Source organism: Balaenoptera borealis (assembly GCF_965194805.1).
Source record: "Balaenoptera borealis genome assembly, chromosome: 7".
NCBI lineage: Eukaryota > Metazoa > Chordata > Mammalia > Artiodactyla > Balaenopteridae > Balaenoptera > Balaenoptera borealis.
In genome coordinates, this window is record NC_138864.1 from 24398313 (window position 1) to 24418515 (window position 20203).

The 20203-nt window shown below is 38.0% G+C and overlaps 1 protein-coding gene and 1 long non-coding RNA gene across 8 annotated transcripts in view; both read left to right on the forward strand.

The window, feature by feature from the left end:
• The window catches only part of CCDC146 (coiled-coil domain containing 146), a 139445-nt gene that overhangs the window by 104895 nt on the left and 14347 nt on the right, over positions 1–20203 (forward strand). For 6 of the 7 annotated variants that reach the window (XM_082399332.1, XM_082399335.1, XM_082399338.1 and 3 more), the window contains 4 exons: positions 777–1004; positions 1639–1825; positions 17066–17161; positions 17755–17925. In XM_082399332.1, coding sequence (XP_082255458.1) covers positions 777–1004; positions 1639–1825; positions 17066–17161; positions 17755–17925 — 682 coding nt within the window. The remainder of the gene's footprint in view (positions 1–776; positions 1005–1638; positions 1826–17065; positions 17162–17754; positions 17926–20203) is intronic. The other variant, XM_082399337.1, reaches the window with a different exon arrangement.
• Positions 4255–8739, forward strand: LOC309632184. Its single transcript, XR_014246778.1, has 2 exons — positions 4255–5311; positions 5662–8739. It is a non-coding gene; the product is annotated as an uncharacterized lncRNA (long non-coding RNA).

Here is a 20203-nt window from a genome sequence, read left to right on the forward strand (position 1 = left end):
AGTTCTTCAGGAGAATGTAGTGTAGCACATTACTGTCATTCCTAGCATTTATGTCTTAATTTTGGGACAATATTCTCTTTCCAATTTTATATCATATCTCTACGAAGAACACCAACTGACTTTAACAGATCTGTGTATGGAATAAATTATTGGAACTGTGTAGAATTTCATGGTCTAGATATATGTTGGCCAGCCAGATGTCTAAAGCCCAAGTGACAGTAACTCTTCACTTGCCAGCTATTCACGTGTGTAAGACCCCCAAGCATTCAGAGTAGATTTGGAGGCAGAAGTCACTGAGGAATTCTCAAGGTTTAGAGGAACCGAAAAGGATAAAGATAAGTGAAGATACAAAAATCTGGAGAAGTACTATGATTGCTCTGGTGACTGATCTTAAAAGACGAGAGAAAAAAAGAAGCAGACACTAGTAATGTTTCTAAAAGCGAAGCCCACTAGCACCAAAGTTGAGAAATTTACGTCAATTCAGGGAGGCTGGTCAGGATGAGGGTAGAATCCCAGGAGGCGGTAGCAGCAGGGATCTGGGGAGAAAGTGGGGAGGCTGGACAAATTCCTGCCCTCAGTGGCACTCCGTGGAGATACCCCCTCGGTCCCACTCATCTGTGGTCTTCACCCCACTTCTGAGATCACTGAATTTATGACTAGCCCTTCTGTTGCCTGGTCAGAAAGTAAAAATAGGTAGACAGCCTGGGCTCAAAATAAGGCAAACTCATGTGTGTGTTGTGTACATATGTATATGTGTATGTATGTATCCCTCACAGAGAAATGGAAAAGAAAAAACTTGTCGTGGAATATGAACTCAAAGAGCTAAATGACTCCCTAAAGAAAGTTGAAACCAAAATTAATGCTGTAATGGAAGAAAAGGAGGACATAATAAAGGAAGTTGAAGGCAAACGAGCCTTGCTTGAAATTAAAGAACGAGAGTATAACCAGTTGGTCAAGCAATTGGAATTAACCAGAGAGAATGAAGCAACTTCACTAACTGAAAGGTTAGTTATATTAATGTGTTTCTGTCATCTAAATTTTCTTCAATTTATATTTGAGGATTCAAAACATAATCTCAAACATTTATATTGATTCAATAAACACTTTTATAGAATTTTACATCATTTTTACCATTAATAAAAATATATTATTAAATAAAGCATTTCAAAGTATTTCTCCATCCTTTATTCTTCACTGCCCTCAATTTCCTGTGCCCAAAACTTAAGGACACAATCTATCGCGTTTTTTTCAGTTTCTAAAACGTGGCTCTGGGAAATTATATCACTGGAGTGTGCTATAATTGAGGGATGTTTTTCCCTGAAAATTATTGTATTCTGAGGTAATCATGATTTTTTCCTAATGGGAGCAATTTTGTGTCATAGTGTTAATTTCCATTTTTAAGCAAAATTTCAGGGAGACTAGGAACTTCTGCCTCTGCCAATTTGCTCTTCCGTTTGGGTTTTTTTAGTGGCTGTGACTCTGACAAGAACTTGCAAACAGAATTGCTTTGGGCATTACTTACAATTTGATTCTAGCATGAAAATAGTTCTGTATGCACCTGCTGAGCACGCTCTCTTGAAAAACATGAAGGGCAGTTGATGACAAATCACTTTCATACTCTCTTTTTACCTGGAATAGAGGGATCTTGGATCTCAATTTACGAAACTGTCTCACTGACAAGCAAAACTACCATGATGAGCTTTCTCGTAAGCAGAGAGAGAAAGAGCGAGATTTTCGAAATTTAAAAAAAATGGAGCTACTCTTGAAAATGTCCTGGGATGCACTCACTCAAACTCAAGCACTGCATCAAAGGCTTCTGTTAGAGGTGGGTGCTAAACACTACTCTCGGGTTTGTAAGCTCTGCGACGTCTTTTTGGTTTTTTTTGTTTGGTTGTTTTTTTTTTTTTCTTTGGGCCGCGCTGGTGCGGCTTGTGGGATCTTAGTTCCCCAGTCAGAGACTGAACTCAAGCCCTTGGCAGTGAGAGCATGGTGTCCTAACCACTGGCCCGCCAGGGAATTCCCTAAGTGCTGTCTTTTTTAAGCAAAAATATTTCAAGAATTTGTTTTTGCTGTCAATAGAGAAAGAGGGAAAGGAAAAGAACAGAGAAAAGATAACTTTAAAATGGATCAAACCTGTTAGAGAGGCTCTGTCTTATAGTATGTTTCAATCTCTTTGTTAGTCCAAGATTAGAGAAACGTCTTACTGGGATCAAGCATCAGCCTGGCCAGGGGAGGCAGTTTGGCCAGCCGGCTCTGGAAGAGCTAACGGGTTCATTACAGGGTGGGACCAAGTGAACCACTATGTTTGAAGGAGTTGAAAGAGTCAGATCCAGAATGGTGTCACTGTAGACTACAGTAGTCAGAAACAAGATCAGATCATGTAAATATAGATGGACAGTCAGCCTGTAACTCCAATTAGTCAAGGGCCATCAGAACCCAATGTCTGGCTACCTGGATAATTTTGTGCAGTATCAGAGGTGTACTACAACCAGAGAATGCTCAGTATAGCTGTTACTTTCTTACTACCTCTGCGCTCCCAAATGGAGGGGTTTTGGTCCTGTTGCCTCTGATTCCCTCCTCTCTCATGTGGCACCCCCTGTGCTAATCAACCGAGCAGTGCTAAAAGGCAGTGGATTGTTGAGAGGGCTGCATTCCTGTGCCCAGGCCTTAGCCAGCGCTTCCTTTGGTGAAAATGAGATCAATCTCTGAGATGAAGCAGCTGGGGGTACAGAAATCATACCTGTTTTCTTCAGTATTGTCATGGTCCCTGACCTTATAGAGGTTCATGACCTCAGAAATTTAGACAGGAGTTTCCAGCTATGGTAGACACTTCTGATCCTAACCTATAAGCCTAATGCTCTTCTCCTTCTGGGAATATGGAAGGTTTATACTTCCTTGTACCCTCTGCCATTGAGCAGGGTCATATGATTGGTTCTGGCCAATGGATTGTGGGCAAAAATGACACATGTTCCTTCCATCCTGGAGCAGTGTGAGACCCTCTAGCTCTTTCCCCCATCCCGTGGCCATTGTGGAAGTACATGATGACATGGAAGTGCTGTAAATGGAAGCATCCAGGAATGCTGAGCCAACTGTGGTCGTGGAGAATCACCTTGACTGGCCACAGGCTTTGTCAGAGCAAGAAATAAGCTTTCATGCTTTTGAGCCACGATAGTTGGGCTTGTTTCTTTAGCATAACCTAGCCTATCCTGATTGAAAGACCAAGATTTAGCAAAGTGTGAAAATAATTGGTTAGAGTTATGAGTGTTCTAAATGACTAGGGCTTGGTCTTGCTGTCAGATGGCACTCATGGACCTTTTTTTCTATCTCAATGGGGCAAAATGTGCTTTTCACAATATTGCAAAACAAATAGAACAGTTATTTGTTATTATTAAATAAAACAACAGTATTTATGTTTCTCATCTACTTTTAATAGTTTTATTAAAATTCCTGCATGTAGATTGATTCTTTTATGACAGTGAAATATTTTAAACTATAGAAATGCTTTTTTCCATAAAAGTTTACATTGTCTGATATTAGTACAATCCACCATTACACTAGTTTTTTTGTTGTTGTTGTTAGATTTTGCATGATTATTTCCTTATCCATCCATTTACTTTCATTCTCTCTTTGTCCTCATCTAGGTGTGTCTTTCATACACAGGATATACTTTTTAATATCTAGTCTGAAAACTTATGCCTTTCAGTTCTTGTATTTAGTCCAAAAACATTTAATGCAATTATGGATACACTTGGGCTTATGTCTACCGTATTACTAATGCTTTTTCTTTGTCCCATCTATTGTATGTCTCATTTTCTCTCCTATCTTTTCTTCTTCGGGTTAATCAAAAAGATGAATTGTTCAACTTCTATTTTCTCTTGTTCTATTTCCTCCATTTTTGATATGCATTAGTTTTGCATTCTCTTTCCATCCCTTGAGTGGTTATCCTAAAGATTACACCATTCATCCTTAACTTACTAGAGTCCAGTAAAAATTCTTTTACTACTTCCTGGATAATGCTAGAACCTTTGAAGACTTTAACTCTATTTACCTTTGCAACTCTCATATGTTCACATATATTTTTTAAAGCCAACTTTTCAAGTTATTCTTACTTGAAGTATTGGCTTACTACAAGCTATTCCATCTTAGCCCAAAGCCTTTCACATTAGGATGTTAAGTTGGAACTTTGGGTAAACACAGACCTTCTGGTACTCCACCTCAATCACGGTGAGATTTACAGTGATTAGCAGCTAAAACATTTCTTCTAAGACCTAGTGGAAGCCTAGATGTGATGAGTAGGAGGCTCTTAAGAGCAGCAAATGTTGTTTTTATTGATAATACAATCCCTGTTTATTGACCAAATACCCATAAGTAAGATTTCTTTAAACAATAATAGGAAAAAAATTATCATTGCCTTTAGTAATCTATTGTGGTGATTCCAGTAGTAAGTAAAGTCAGTCTGTTAAATATTTGCTAATGCTGACTCAACAAAACATTCCCCTTAAAAGTAAAAAGAAAGATAAATAGAAGCAGTAAGATAATTTGTCACTTAGAGATATACCTATTAGTGATCTCAAAAGCAGTTATACACTGATAAAAGTCCCAATATTGGTTCTAAAATATGACACACCCTAAACAGAATTAAGTTGGTCTCTACCAGAAAATCTCAATTAAATAAAGTAGAAGGGGCACATAAACATAATATAAAATGTAATTCTGCCATTTATACTTCCAGTTAAGATATGAAATATTGCAGTAGACCATGGTTCCTGTCATAGTAGCCAGAAAAAATGGATAAACTAAAAATCAGATATTTTAAAAAGACATATGAGAGAGGTGGGAAGTAAATTCTAAAACAGCATAAACACTTCCTAGGTGAACAGAGACAGGTAGGCTTTTTCCTCCCTGAAGCATTTGCCAAGTCTAGGCATGGGCAGGTAGAAGATGGGCCTCCCAAGAAATAACAAAGCTGGAGGCATAACCCGCCCAGACTTTAGACAATACTACAAAGCTACGGTAATCAAAACAACATGGTACTGGCACAAAAACAGACATATAGATCAATGGAACAGAATAGAGAGCTCAGAAATAAACCCACACATCTTCAGTCAGTTAATCTTCAGCAAAGGAGGCAATAATATACAATCGAGAAAAAACAGTCTCTTCAGCAAGTAGTGTTGGGAAAGCTGGACAGCCTCATGTAAATCAATGATATTAGAACACTGCCTGACACCAAACACAAAAATAAACTCAAAATGACTTAAAGACTTAAATATAAGACATGAAACCATAAAAATTCTAGAAGAAAACATAGGCAGGGGCTACCCTGGTGGCGCAGTGGTTAAGAATCCGCCTGCCAATGCAGGGGACACAGGTTCAAGCCCTGGTCTGGGAAGATCCCACATGCTGCGGAGCAACTATGCCCGTGCGCCACAACTACTGAGCCTGCGCTCCAGAGCCAGTGAGCCACAACTACTGAAGACCGCGCACTTAGAGCCCGTGCTCCACAACAAGAGAAGCCACCACAATGAGAAGCCCGCACACCACAACGAAGAGTAGCCCCCGCTCACCGCAACTAGAGAAAGCCCACGTGCAGCAACAAAGACCCAATGCAGCCAAAAATAAATAAATAAAAATAAATTAAAAAAAAAAAAGAAAACATAGGCAAAACATTCTCTAACATAAATTCTCTTGGGTCAGTCTCCCAAGGCAATAGAAATAAAAGCATAAATAAACAAAGAGAATCTAATCAAACATATAAGCTTTTGCACAGCAAAGGAAAGCATAAACAAAACGAAAAGACAACCAATGGACTGGGAGAAAATATTTGCAAATAATGCAATCGACAGGGATTAATTTCCAAAATATACAAACAGCTCATACAGTTCAATATAAAAAAAGAAAAAGAAAACAAACAACCCAATTAAAAATGGGCAGAGACCTAAACAGACATTTCTCTAAAGAAGACATACAGGTGGCCCTCAGGCACATGAAAAGATGCTCAACATTGTTAATTATTAGAGAAATGCAAATCAGAACTATAATGAAGTATCACCTCACACCAGTCAGAATGGTTATCATCAAAAAGTCTACAAATAATAAATGCTGGAGAAGGTGTGGAGAAAAGGGAACCCTCCCACACTGTTGGTGGGAATGTAAATTGGTACAAGCATTATGGACAACGGTGTGGAGGTTCCTTAAAAAACTAAAAATAGAGCTGCCATATGATCCAGCAATCCCACTCCTGGGCATATATCCAGAAAAGACGAAAACTCTAATTTGAAAAGATACATCCACCCCAATGTTCATAGCAGCACTTTTGCAATAGCCAACACATGGAAGCAACCTAAGTGTCCAATCAACAGATGAATGGATAAAGAAGATGTTATATATATATATGCACATACACACACATACATACACACCCAGAATATCAGCCATAAAAAAAATGAAATCATGCCATTTGCAGCAACATGGATGGACCTAGAGATTATCATACTAAATGAAGTAAATCAGACACAGAAAGACAAATATCATATGATATCACTTATATGTAGAATCTAAAAAAATGATACAAATGAACTTATTTACAAAAGAGAAATAGACCTACAGACATAGGAAAAAAATTATGGTTACCAAAGGGGAAAGGGGAGGGGGAGGGATAAATTAGGAGTATGGGATTAACAGATAAATATCCACATATATAAAATAGGTAAACAACAAGGATTTACTGCATAGCACAGGTAACTATATTCAATATCTTGTAATAACCTATTATGGAAAAGAATCTGAACCTGTACACCTGAAACTAACACAATATTGTAAATCAACTATAGTTAAATTTTTTAAATAAAGCAATTAGAAACAACAATGTCCTACTGTATAGCACAGAGAACTATATTCAATATCCTATGATAAATCATAATGGTAAAGAATATTAAAAAAAGAATGTGTGTGTATATATATGTATAACTGAATCACTTTGCTGTACAGCAGAAATTAACACATTGTAAATCAACTATACTTCAATTAAAAAAATATTAAAACTGAAAAAAAATTTGATAATGAATATACAACCTTTAACACCTTCCCAGGCAGACAGCAAGTGGACATGATACCTCTTAGTAACAACAGTAGTGCTAACTACATGTGACACAGCCGCTGGGGATGTGGAGATAAATGCAGCTTATTTGAGAAGCTACAGTTAGAAACAAGGAGACCCTTTGAACCCTGTTTTCTGCCTTCACTCGAAGGTTCACCTCAGTGGCGCTCATTGCCCAGTAAGTTCCAAGCAGAGTAGAGTATACCTCACCGGCCAGGGGCCTCCATCCATTGGCAAAAGGCCCACCTCTACGGTAAGAAACATGAGGTTGTGGGGAGTAGGCAGTAGTGCTCAGTATCTAAACTCAATTCTGGATTGAGAGGAGAATCTTGCTAATTTGCTCCCAACACAAAGCACACAGGAGTAAGTATTTAATGCAAAGTAGAAATGACCGACCATATCCCGAGTCCAGGACTCTGCTGCTCCCAGGAACACCAAACTGAAACACCAAACTGAAAAGCAAAGTCATTTTGGAAGAAATAATCCAGCCTTACTTGCTCTGGTCACTTAATCTGCTGTGATGAATGCTCTAGGGTCTCTCTCCTTGTGCGGGTTTCTCAGCTCAGAATAGCTAGGGGTCTGGCGTTCCTCTCAAGGCAACTGATTTGTACATCATTTTGGAAAGTCTGAGTGTTCATAAAATAAAACTAAATAGTGGCCTAGTGCCTACTTCAAAAAAGAAAAAGAGAGTTGAAGATAATGGTTTAAATGACAAAAAAAAATGTTCATTGCAAGATTATGTTTTTGGTCAATGAATGTAGACTGGAAAGTGTATTCAGGTAAAACTGATAAAAGAAAAATCAGAAGGAAGAATGACCAATGACTAGAAGAGGCAATTTTTCAAGGAGTATAAAGAACCAAGGGTGAGTGCATATGTTTAAGAGTCTGAACTACCTGGAGTAACTCTAACTGTTCAGGGAACACAACAAGGGCCTATAGATCTCACACCAAATGGATAAATAAACTCTACTCCTCAAACTCTCACTTAAGAGGTAACATACACAGTCTCCCAAAGCAATAGAAATAAAAGCAAAAATAAAAAATATGGGACCTAATCTAACTTCCAAGGTTTTGCACAGCAAAGGAAACCATAAACAAAACAAAAAGACAACCTACGAAAGGGGAGAAAATATTTGCAAATGATGTGACCAACAAGGGATTAATTTCCAAAATATACAACAGCTCATACAACTCAACAACAACAAAAAAACAAACAACCCAATCCAAAAATAGGCAGAAGAACTAAATAGACATTTCTGTAAAGAATACATACAGATGGCCAACAGGCACATGAAAAGATCCTCAACATTGCTAATTAATAGAGAAATACAAATCAAAACTACAATGAGGTACCACCTCACACTGGTCAGAATGGCCATCATTAAAAAGTCTACAAATAAGAAATGCTGGAGAAGGTATGGAAACAGGGAACCCTCCTACACTGTTGGTGAGAATGTAAGTTGGTGCAGCCACTATGGAAAACAGTATGGAGGTCCCTCAAAAAACTAAAAATAAAGTTGCCATATGATCCAGCAATCCCACTCCTGGGCATATATCCAGACAAAACTATAATTTAAAAAGATACATGCATCCCTATGTTCATAGCATCACTATTCACAATAGCCAAGACATGGAAACAACCTAAATGCCCATCTACAGATGAATGGATAAAGAAGATGTGGTATATATAAACAAAGGAATACTACTTGGCCATAAAAAAGAATGAAATAATGCCATTTGCAGCAACATGGATGGACCTAGAGATTATCCTACTAAGTGAAGTAAGTCAGACAGAGAAAGGCAAGCACCATATGATATCACTTATATGTGGAATCTAAAATAATGACACAAATGAATTTATCTACAAAACAGACTCAGACATAAAGAACAGACCTGTGGTTGACGGGAGAGACAGGGTGGAGGAGGGATGGATTGGGAATTTGGGATTAGCAGATGCAAACTATTATATATAGAATGGATAAACAACAAGGTCCTACTGTATAGTACAGGGAACTATATTCAATACCCTGTGATAAACCATAGTGGAAAAGAATATTAAAAAAAAGAATGTATATATATGTATAACTGAACCACTTTACTGTACAGCAATTAACACAACATTGTAAATCAACTATACGTCAATAAAAAAATGAAATATATCCAAAATAAATAAATGAGATGTGTGAAAAGTGTAAAATAAAATAAAATAAAAGCAACACACATATACATCCTAAACTGAACTCTGAAGTCTGTAATTATAATTTCCTCTCTGTTTGGTCCATCACTTTGCCAATAGTTTGTCCTTATTATGGTTTTTTCCTTCAAAGAAATGCAAATAAGATTCTTGGCTTTTAATCAAGAGAAGCCTTAAGTGCCCTATCATCTATATTACTAAAGTAGAGTGGGCTCTGTTTGTTTCTGTATGTTGAAATACAGTTGGTCATGCAGTACCAAGAAATATATATGATTTTTATTGGGCTTTAAAAAAAAAAAAAAAAGAGAATATGGGCCTGCCATAGGGAGAGAGACTTTGTTGGGGTTAGGCAAAACGATGACAAATTGGAATATGGAGGATTTCTTAATCAAAGACATCACACTCTCAGGAAATCATACTACACATTACAGTACACCTCTGCATTTAATCGTGGCTCCTATTGACTTCCATTTGGCACTGAAGAGAAATAAAACCCCATATCTACACTTTAATACAGTCCCCTCAGTGACTAGAGGTTTTGCTCTGACATTCACCGTCATGTTTTAAGGGTTGGAATAGTATGACTCTGCAAGGTTATTCTCTTTCTAAACACAAAACCATGCCCAAGATTGTGACGACAACAACAAAATCCTCTAACCAAGTAAATATGTCACTTTCTGTACGTACATGTCAAGCAGTATACCATGCAGGTCATCAATCCCAAGGGAGCAGCAATGCCATGCACCACTCACCAGTCCTGGGGAGGAGGCCCGTTGCATCTTGGTATTGGAGTCACCAAGGAAAACACAATAGTCAAGCACTGGGCGGAACAACACTTTACCTACATAAAGAAGAGACAGAGGAAGATCAGCTTCAGTAGTGGACATTGGTCCCCCGTGGCCAGCAGTCTCTCCTGATAGCCAGCTCAGGGTGATTGGCCTATGCTCACAACTGTCTTACCGCAGCGGAAGGAACATTGATCACCACCCCCCGCCTTGTGGAGTCTGAAATACTGAAAACTGGGGTGTGCCTGAGGGCCATTGACACACAGGCTTAAGCAGAACAAAGGAGTTCTCAATGTGCCTGAAACAGGGAAAGATATTCCCACACAAGGTGATAAACCCAGCACAGGCTGTGTGGACTCTCTATCGCTTTGTAAGGAAGTGCTCTAGGCCCAAAGCCCACTCTTACGTGGCCAAATGGGGGTGGAAAGACTGCATGCAGGAGACTGCCTTTCCCAACAGCACTTTTCCTTTATTTGTAGTTTTCTAGAAGTTTCATTTTTCTCTCCTCTGATTTAGAAGTGATTCTGCATCTCTCTCTTAATGACCCCCTTCCAGTGTTAAAGACAATTGAGACAACAGAACCATACGGAGGAGAGCATCAGCTTCGAGTCAGGCAGAGTCAGGTTTAAATCCTAGATCCATTGAACAGCTTCTGATGTTAGGCATTTCTAACCTTTGAACTGGGATTATTGCAAGGAATATAAGTGATTACACATATGAAGGTGTGTGGTACCGAGAATACGATACCAAGAAATAAATGTTGCTTTCCTTCCTGTATACAAATAAACTTTTCCAAAGGCTCAAGAAAATTTTATAATCAGGATAAGACTTTGAATATGGCTATTTCATTCCAATGGAGAGGATGGCACCTTCAGGCCCTATTGATAACCCTCAGAAATGCCTCTTAGTATCCTCATCTGAATGACTGCCACTGCCCATCAGCTGTTCTCCCTACGTTCTGTTCCTCTCATGTCCAATCTATCCTCCATTTTGCTACTAAATTAATATTTTTAAATGATACTTTCATGTGTCACCTGACCAAGACATTCAATGTTCTTTATTTTACATAATCACAGAATGAAAGAACTGAGAGGGATCATAAAGATCATATGGTCCAAGGAAGGCAAGTGCCAGTTCTATTCAGCTGGCGGTAGCTCCTTGTAGTGACCATGTTGCAAAGGAGTCTGAGAATCAGCACTGTCTTATCAGCTCTGCGGTTGATTAGTGATGTCTGCCTCAGGTATAGAAAGGTAGATGACAGCACATACACCATATATTTCCTAGTCTTAATCAAGTTGTCTTCCTTTAGCTGATTCTTGTGATATATCTTCATAGTCTAAGTAATATACTAATAATGCTACTCCTTGATTTTTCAGTTTTAGACCTGATTATTTTTACTTCTCACTATAAAAGATGAGGATTAAGCTTTCTTTATACCCCTGTTCAACACACACATTTCTTGTCCCTCCACACAATAGCCTCATGACATAATTTCAACAATTTTGAAATTTCATATTTACATTATTATGAATATATAAAGGTTATTCACACCTGAGTCATATAATATCAGATAATTACTTACAAAATTTTGTGTTCCCCCAAATTTATAAACATTCTGGTTTTTTTATTTGTAGTTTTCTGTGTACTTATAATTAGTTCGACCCTAAACTGTCCTCTAATTGTATAAATTTCCTCTCAGCATGTTAAAACATATTTGGTAGTCTATTCATTTAATCTTCTTGAAGAAATCACTTCTGAGACTTTTCAGTAACCTCCAGCCAAAGTCCAATGAGTTGAGTTTATTACTCATTGCAGCAAGGGAAAACACTCACCAGGGGGAACAGTAGAGTATCTCAGTACATGGTATTAGAAAGGCCTTACAGGATTTGGGCTTGTGTTATATGTTTTGGGGGATAGTTTAAGAAAATGGGACTCTGCCCTAGATTTGAATATTGTCAGAAAGTTAGGGTAATTCTATGATAGAGTATCTTAATAAATCTTAAGATAGAAAGAGAAAAGACTAGATTAAAGCTAAAGCTGTAATTGGTAAGGAAGACTGTGAGATGGGAATACGTGATATTTTGTGGCTTGGAAAATGTTCATGTTTTTGTCTGTGACCAAAGACAAATACAGAGTGGTCTTGTTTTTTTTATGATCATAGAATGGTCTTGTCTGATGGTGATTTTCTGTGAAATTGTTTGTGTTCAATAGGAGAACACCAAGGCCCACCTGTGAGTGCCAACTCCCAGATCTCAGAAGCTGCTTTTCCCTTCTCAGCCTTCTGATCTGTAACAAACTGGTCTCACTTCTCTACATGTACACTCCCCAGCTTAGGAGCCTTACTCCATCATCTTGGTGACTCCCTTTACCTCTCTCCTATGTTGGATCCCCTATTTCATGTGTCTCTTCTATTTCTCTTTTGGCTTATTCTCTTTTTGTGGGAGGAGCATGTCTTCCAGTAGCTTCCTAAGAAAGGTGAATGGAAAGTAGTTTCTTAAGACCTGTGTGTCAGAAAGTGCATGTCAGAACACCTTTCATGTCAGAAAATATTTTATCCTCTCTAGCTTCATAGATAATTAATACTTTAACTGGATATGACATTTTAATTGGAAATTATTTTTCCTCATAATGAAGACATTGATCAATTGTCTTTTATCATCTAAAGTCACTACTAAGAAACTTGGTGTCAATTCTGATACTTGATCCTTTGTTTGAAACCAGTTTTTTTTTTTTTTTTTCCATGCTGGAAACGTGTAGGATTTTTTACTTGCCTCTAAAATTTTTAAATTTCACAATGAAGTTCCCACTTGTGGGGCTTCTACTTATAGCCATCGTGCTGGACACTTAGTGGGCTCTCTGTATATGGAAACTCATGTCTTTCAATTCTGAGGCTTTGTCTTAAATAATTTCTCCAATTTTGTCCACTTTTATTTTATTGTTCTCTTTCTGGGACCCCTATTACCCAGATGTTGGACCTTCTAAAAGAGTCTTTTAACATTCTTGTCTTTTTTTCCTCTTATTTTTCATTCTTTTGTTTTTTGGACTTGCTACAAGGGAGATTTCCTCAACTTTTTCTTCCAGTCATTCTATTTAATCTTACATTCTGCTATCATATTTTAAATTTCCATGATCTCTTTTTCTCCTAATGTTTATTTCTTATAGTATCCTTATTCTTACTTCATATCTTCTGTTATCTCACTGAGAATGTTAATGATAGTTTTTTATTTTTTTCTTCTTTCTGCAAATTACATTTTTCTTCAGATTACATCTTCCTGCTTTTTTGTTTGTTTTTGTGTCCTTGTTTGTTCTTTTCTCTTTCATACTAGAAACTTTTCTCAAATATCTGGTAATCCTTATCTATCTGCTTATATTTAAGAGTGGGATACTGTAAAGCTAACTGGATGCTGTTTCTGATGATGAGGTTTGCCACTATAGACTGATCTGACTGGACACAAATATGTCAGGAATGGCTCTTCACCAAAGAGGAAATTGTGGTAGAATGCTCACAAGTTGTTCATATTTTAATAAAGAAATGCTATTTATATTAGGATACGTCTAGCTATTAAGCTCATAAAATAACACTCATATAATGTAGAACTAACAGAAATGAAAATATATTAAAATCCTTTTCCTTCAGTGCTTTCAGGAAAAGTCTATGTTTTTGTCCTAGTTCAGTTTCAGGGAGAGACTAACTTCCTCTTTGAACTTATGACTTATAATTAGCCCAGCCATAGTCCTATGCTGGCTGGCAGTACTTGAAAATAGGAGTGGGTCAGGCCAGTCACTCCCAGCCTGAATGAACATTTCAAACTTGCACGCAATCTGAAAACAAAATGATTAAAAAAGATAAGCATGAAGAGCTCAGGCTATTCTTCAAAATTTGTTTCCCCCTAGGGACAGTTGTTTGATTCTCTTAGGCCTTTGACTATAGAGACTCTCCCAGAATTCGGAGCCACAAACCTCATGAAAATTTCAAATATTTTAGAAAAACATCAGAGCCTTAAAGAAACTGAGGTTCACTGATATAAAATAATTGGGATGTTTACAACAGAATATGTCTAATTTCTTAACTTTATGAAAGTTACTGATGTTTATTCATATATTAAAAATGTCAGAAAGAACAGACACCAATCTATTAATGCTGCCTCCTGGTGAGTAACATTTGAAGTAGAGGTGGGGAGCAGAAGATGTTTAATTTCTTACTTTACTTAGTGTTTTATTTATTTATTTATTTTTGCTTACAATGAACACACATTAATTTTTTTTAAAATATGAAATGCTACTCTATAAAAATCAAAACAAAGAACTAAAATAAATAAGCTTACAAAACCTGATATATGCAGTTTGGGGCTCAAAAACAATGGTAAATTACTTTACCTCAATATTAGAACATAATTAGAACTTTTAATACTTGATCAGTTTTTTCCCTTTCCCATTAGTGGAAGCTTCAGCCTAACTCCAGCCCATTTTCCAGATTACCTTAGAAAGATTTCCTTTCAAAAGATATATCAATTAGGTTTACAATTTGGCTGCAAGAAGTAAAAGAAACTCAATTACAGTGGCTGAAGTAAATAGAGGGTTGTTTTATTCACATAATAAAAAATCCAGAGATAGGCACACACCAGGTAGTTTCACATAATGAAAAGTCCAGGATCCTCTTAGCTTTTTCTTCTGTCATCTTTAACATGTATATTTTTTTCCTCCAAGGTCACAAAATGGCCATTCTGCCTTTGGGCATAAAATCACACAGAAGTGGGGAAGGGCAGAGAGCAAGATGCATATGGCAGATGACTTGGCGGACTCTGTCTTTTAAACAGGGAAACAGTCACTTTCCCAGGAGCCCTGTCCAGGAGATTTCCACTTACATTTTATTGGCCTGTCCTGGCTCATCTCGTCACCCCCAACTGCAAAGGAGTCTGAAGATTTTCTGATACATTGCAGCTCTGAACAAAATTGGGGTTCTGTTAGTAAGGTCAAAGTGGAGCACAGACATTGGCTAGGCAGCCAGCAGGCTCTGCTACCAATGGCTTACCTTGTTACCTCTTCCACAAACCAAGCATACTGAATTCCTTCCTGAAACTAGAGGGGTGGGTTTGTGGAGCGTTGAGAAATGTGTCAGAGAAGCAGTTAGCCAGAGTTCAAAAATTAGCATCATTCACTGCAGTATTGTTCGTAATTCGACACATTGGAGAAAACCTGAATGTCTGAGACCTGAATCCAGGAAAATTTGTCAGGAGCCTTTCGTTGACAGAGTAGTTGATGAATGTGCTCTCATCAGATCTTCTGTAGAAAGCTTACAAGCTTCTCTAGTCCCCATTAGTATGCATGTACAGATTTGCCGACAGTTGGGAGCAAATCATTTGGAGCAGCCCACTCCCGGACACCAGTGGCAGAGAAACAGACAGACACCAAGATGCTTGCTGGACTCCAATCTGTTCAGGAAGAATTAATTCTACTTTCCAGAAGGAGAAATCAAAGTCTTCCTCGCTGGCTTCTTAACTTTTCCATGAAATCTTTCCTGAGTATTCAATTCTACGTTGAGCTCTCCATTTTCTGACCTGCGGTAGCAGTGGTCTGCTCATCAAAATCACAAGTTCTATATATTGTTCCACGGTTGCACAAGACCACGTCTCATCTTCCTAAGTCCAGTGCGTGCTTCTCAGCAGCTAGCTCTCCATGGTAGGAGAGGCCATGGAAAGCAGGATGTCGTTGGGCATCTGTGGGTACAAAAGATGCTACTGACGATGCGCAGGCTCATGATTGTGGGGCATCCAAAGACACTTCAGCTACTTTAAAAAGAGTAGCGTAAACTTCAGAGGGATCCTGTTTAGTGACCTTTAAATCACTAAAGAGTATGATCTTCCCTTCCTGGGACTAATTTTAGTCAATATTCAATCCTGGTGCCTAGAAGTGTGTGCTGTCACAGTAGGAAATGAACCACATCAGATTGCTTTTGGTGTGAAGATCCAACTCTAAGTCTGCTCTGAGTCAAGTATGCACTCAGCACCCCCAGATAACCCTTCCTGTATCCTTGGATGGTACTCCTTCCCCATCAGTCGCTGCGTGTCCTCTTTCTCACTGCTCTCTTCTCCATCAAAAAGAATCTGATAAGCTCATTCCTAATAAGACAGCAAAGACTGACAGAATAAGATGTTGCCCTCTCTTCAAAGTACTTCAACAGAGGACAAAAGCACAAGCCAGTACAACTGAAATACAATGGTGGAGTTTCAAGTATCAACAAAAAAGTTAAGAGGTTTTTCTTTTGTGTAAGAACTTCCCAGGTACTCAAACTACTACATAAGAGTAGTAGTTGGAACTATTAATAACAGAATAGTTAGCCAACTATTCTGTTATTAATAGTTCCAACTATTCTGTTAATAGTTCCTATTAATAGTCCCTAATTTGAAGTCTATAGTGTTTCATAAATGAATTCAGATTTTAAAAGTATAATAAATATCATTTGAATATGCATGTTTCCAAAATGCTGAGTCATGAGTTAGAGAGGCAGTAAAATACAGTGTTAGGACCATGGGATCTAACTGCCTGGGTTTGCACGTACGTCACTGAGGCAAGGTGCTTAAATGTCTTTGTTCCTCATTCCCCTCATCTGGAGAATTGGAGATAATATTACCTACCTCGTGGGGTTATGTGAGGATTAAATAAGACCATACATATAAGCACTTAGAACTTTGCCTAACACATAGTCGTACTCTATAAATGTTAGCAACTGTTAGTAGTAAGAGTTTTTATTTCCAAATGAATGAGAAATAGAATATTTGCAGCTGGTGAATTACAGATTTTTGGCAAGTCTTCATATTTTAGTTTACCATGACTTTATAAAGAATATTCAGCATAATAGGCAGTTCCTTTAAGAGTAAGAATCATAATTTCCCTACCATTTGCAAAAGGTCATGACAGGGTTGACTACATGACACTGAAGATTTCTTTCAATAGGTATAAATACCTATTTTAAACTCTGATTTCCAGATTGAAGCTATCCCTAAAGATGATTCTACATTAATTGAGAGAAGGCGAGAGCTCCATAAGGAAGTTGAAGTGGCTAAGAGGAATTTGACCCAGCAGGTTAATATCAACTTTCACTTAAGCTTCTATCTAAGAATGATTAAAGCAAACTTGTGTTGTTAACTGTGTTCCGTGAAACCTCATTAATAGGAGAGTCATCAAAGAGAATATGATCCTACTTAATGTGGGTCTGTTTCTTTATCTCAAAGTCCACTCCAAACGCATATTAAAATTTGGGGAAAAAAAAAAGAATGTGTTTTAACCAGCAAAAATTACACAGATTCATGAGATTTTAAAGTAAAAACCCTACTGGTTAAAAATGAACAATAAGTGTTTTATTTCACCCACGTCTAATTTCAAATTTTGCTTATTCAAGTCACTGTCAAAGTGTTTTAAAACAAGCTTTTATTTCTCTTCAAAAAATTACTTGAAAATACAGTCTGAATAAGAAAAAGTTCTACGTTAAACATGTTATCATGTTTGCACATTCTTTTATAAGATAAAGCAAATACTTGGTGCTAAGGCAGCAGAGTTACATTTTGTGTTTTAACAAAATAAACTCTACATAGAAAATTTAAAAAGTAGTCTGAGATACTGGCCTCAGTATATTCTTTCAAATAAATGCATTATAATATTTGTGTTTTTTTCAAAAGAAAATCCTATCAGAAGCTGAGTCTAAGTTAGTAGAACAGCAACTTGCTGAAGAAAACAAGCTTTTAAAGGAGCAAGAAAACATGCGAGAGCTGGTATTCAACCTTGTCCGTATGACTCAAATCAAAATTGACGAGAAAGAGCAAAAATCCAAGGATTTCCTGAAAGCTCAGGTAACTGCATTTTTGTAACCATCCACTAATTACCACAGGAGTCCAGGGTAGCCTCCTTTTAATACAATGTTCATCAGAAAACTATGATTTTTAGTCTTCTTCAAGTTCAGTGACTATACAGCTTCCCTAAACAAAACTCAATCATGCACTGAAAAATATTCCAAGGATTCAACTGGCAACAGCTAACAATCTGGAGGGGAAAAGAACTAGGTCAATGACAACAAGCAGAGGATTTGAACAGATGACAATTGCAGTAAGAATAAGGTGGGTGCCTTCAGGGAACACGGCTGACAGGCGCACAGGCGCAGGTGTCTGTGATTCGCCACCATCTCATAGTCCATTGTGATTTGCCCAGAACAACTCAGAAGCCACAGCATTAGACCACTCTCCTTCCCAAGTTCATCAAGTCAGCATCACTTAAACCAATCCTAGGACAATTACCCTTAGTAACTGCTTCACCCCATGACTTTCCTGGGCTCCTGACAAAGTACCAGAGCTGACCCAGTGCAACATACCCAAACAAAACCAACAAGGAAACCAATAGCAAAAACAACCCTCCTATCACGCTAGCTAAAACTCTAAAATTAGAATCATTTATTCCACATAAGGATTGTGTCCAGAAGTGCCCTGTTAAAAATGAATACGATGTGACATGTTACGAAAACAGAATACCTGAATTTACCATGTGACCCAGATGTTGGCTGTTTCTGAGTGCAGCTTTGTCTAATTCTGAGCAAGCATTCACACAGGGTAGCATTTCCTCTTGTTTTCCAGAAAGAACTCACATCAAAGCATTCGTGAGCCATGAGGTTAAGTACAGATGAGAGAAAACTGGGGTGAAGATCTGCATCACACAACCCACAGCAAACTATTCAAATTGTCCTTTAACTGTTTATTTCCCACCCACCCACCCAGAACATTTGAGAGAGAGAAACTAAAAGAAGTTTAGCATGGCTGGGGCATGGGAAGATGGGGGAAAGGGTGTCAAATAGTGAGACCAGCGAGCAGGAAAGGTCAGGTGGTGAAGGTCACTTAATCCCTATTGAGCAGTTTGGACCCTGGTCCCAGAAGCTGAGGCAAAGCCCAGAAGAGTTCATGGGGTAGTTGCGTTTCAGTAAAGAAAGGCAAGGCAGTGGCCAGGGAGGAATGGGGGAAAGAAGGCTGCCTGAGGGAACAGGGTGGCGGAGGGGAGGAGGGACAGTAGCAAAACGAGGAGAGGAGAGGACAGAGGGACACTTATTACGAGGAACATGGATCTGTTTTATGAACTAGACAATTTTTTAATTAACCTCAAAAACTGATACATGTGTTATCTATGTGTGACTAATCTATGTCAGCCAAACCTCATTACTAAATGAGCTAATTCAATTCTTTAATTTCTCTCAAAGAAGATCAATTTTCTCTTGAAATATGGAAATCAGTAAAGGAAAAATATTGTTTTCCTTAAGTATTCTTAGCATTGGGAATTAGTCTGTTAAACATCGGCTGTAATAAACTATAATTGCCTTAAGACAACAGTCAATCTTATTTATCTTCACCTCTCATCTATATCCCTAAGATAAAAGGTGAAGGGGAAAAAAAAGTCAGTGTTACTACTACCTCCAAGATGGAGTGGATGACACATTTTTTTCTCTCTTTAATTCTTCATACACGCAGTTACTTAAATAATATTAGTTTCTTCCTGACTCCCGTTCTCACTGAGAACAACATAAAATTGCTACATGTCAATCTTGGCTCTGATGCCTAGTTTCTTTTGAATAAACCATATGGGTTTTGCTCTCACGGTCCTTAAGAGAAGGCCAGCAGAAACTATTTCCTCTGGTTTCTACTAGCAAAATACTTTACTTCTTTGAATACGTTTCTCACCCTAGATAAAGGACCCAGCATCTTTGTATTTGAAGCACGTAACTAGCGCATTTAACATTTGGTATATATTGAGCACTTTGGAAATGTAACTGCCGTCTTTTAAAATATTCATGTGTAATCTGTTTTTCAGCTCCCTATGGGGCTGGTCTCAGCATGGCGCTTCACTGTGTAGGAAAACACACCCACCGTACAAAAAAATGGAAAAGCGCTTTAAAAGCGTGGCTTCAGTCTCACAAAATACCACAGAGCCTTCAACTCGTAACATTTATCAAAGCCGACTCCAAGTCCCCTTCTCTCATCTACCTTCCACAAATTCCTCACTCACCCAGCCCAGCCGTGCCGTCCACAATCATTCTTCTGCTCTTCAAAAGTTTCCCGAACTTTGCCTCAAACCGACCTGGGCAGTCTCCTT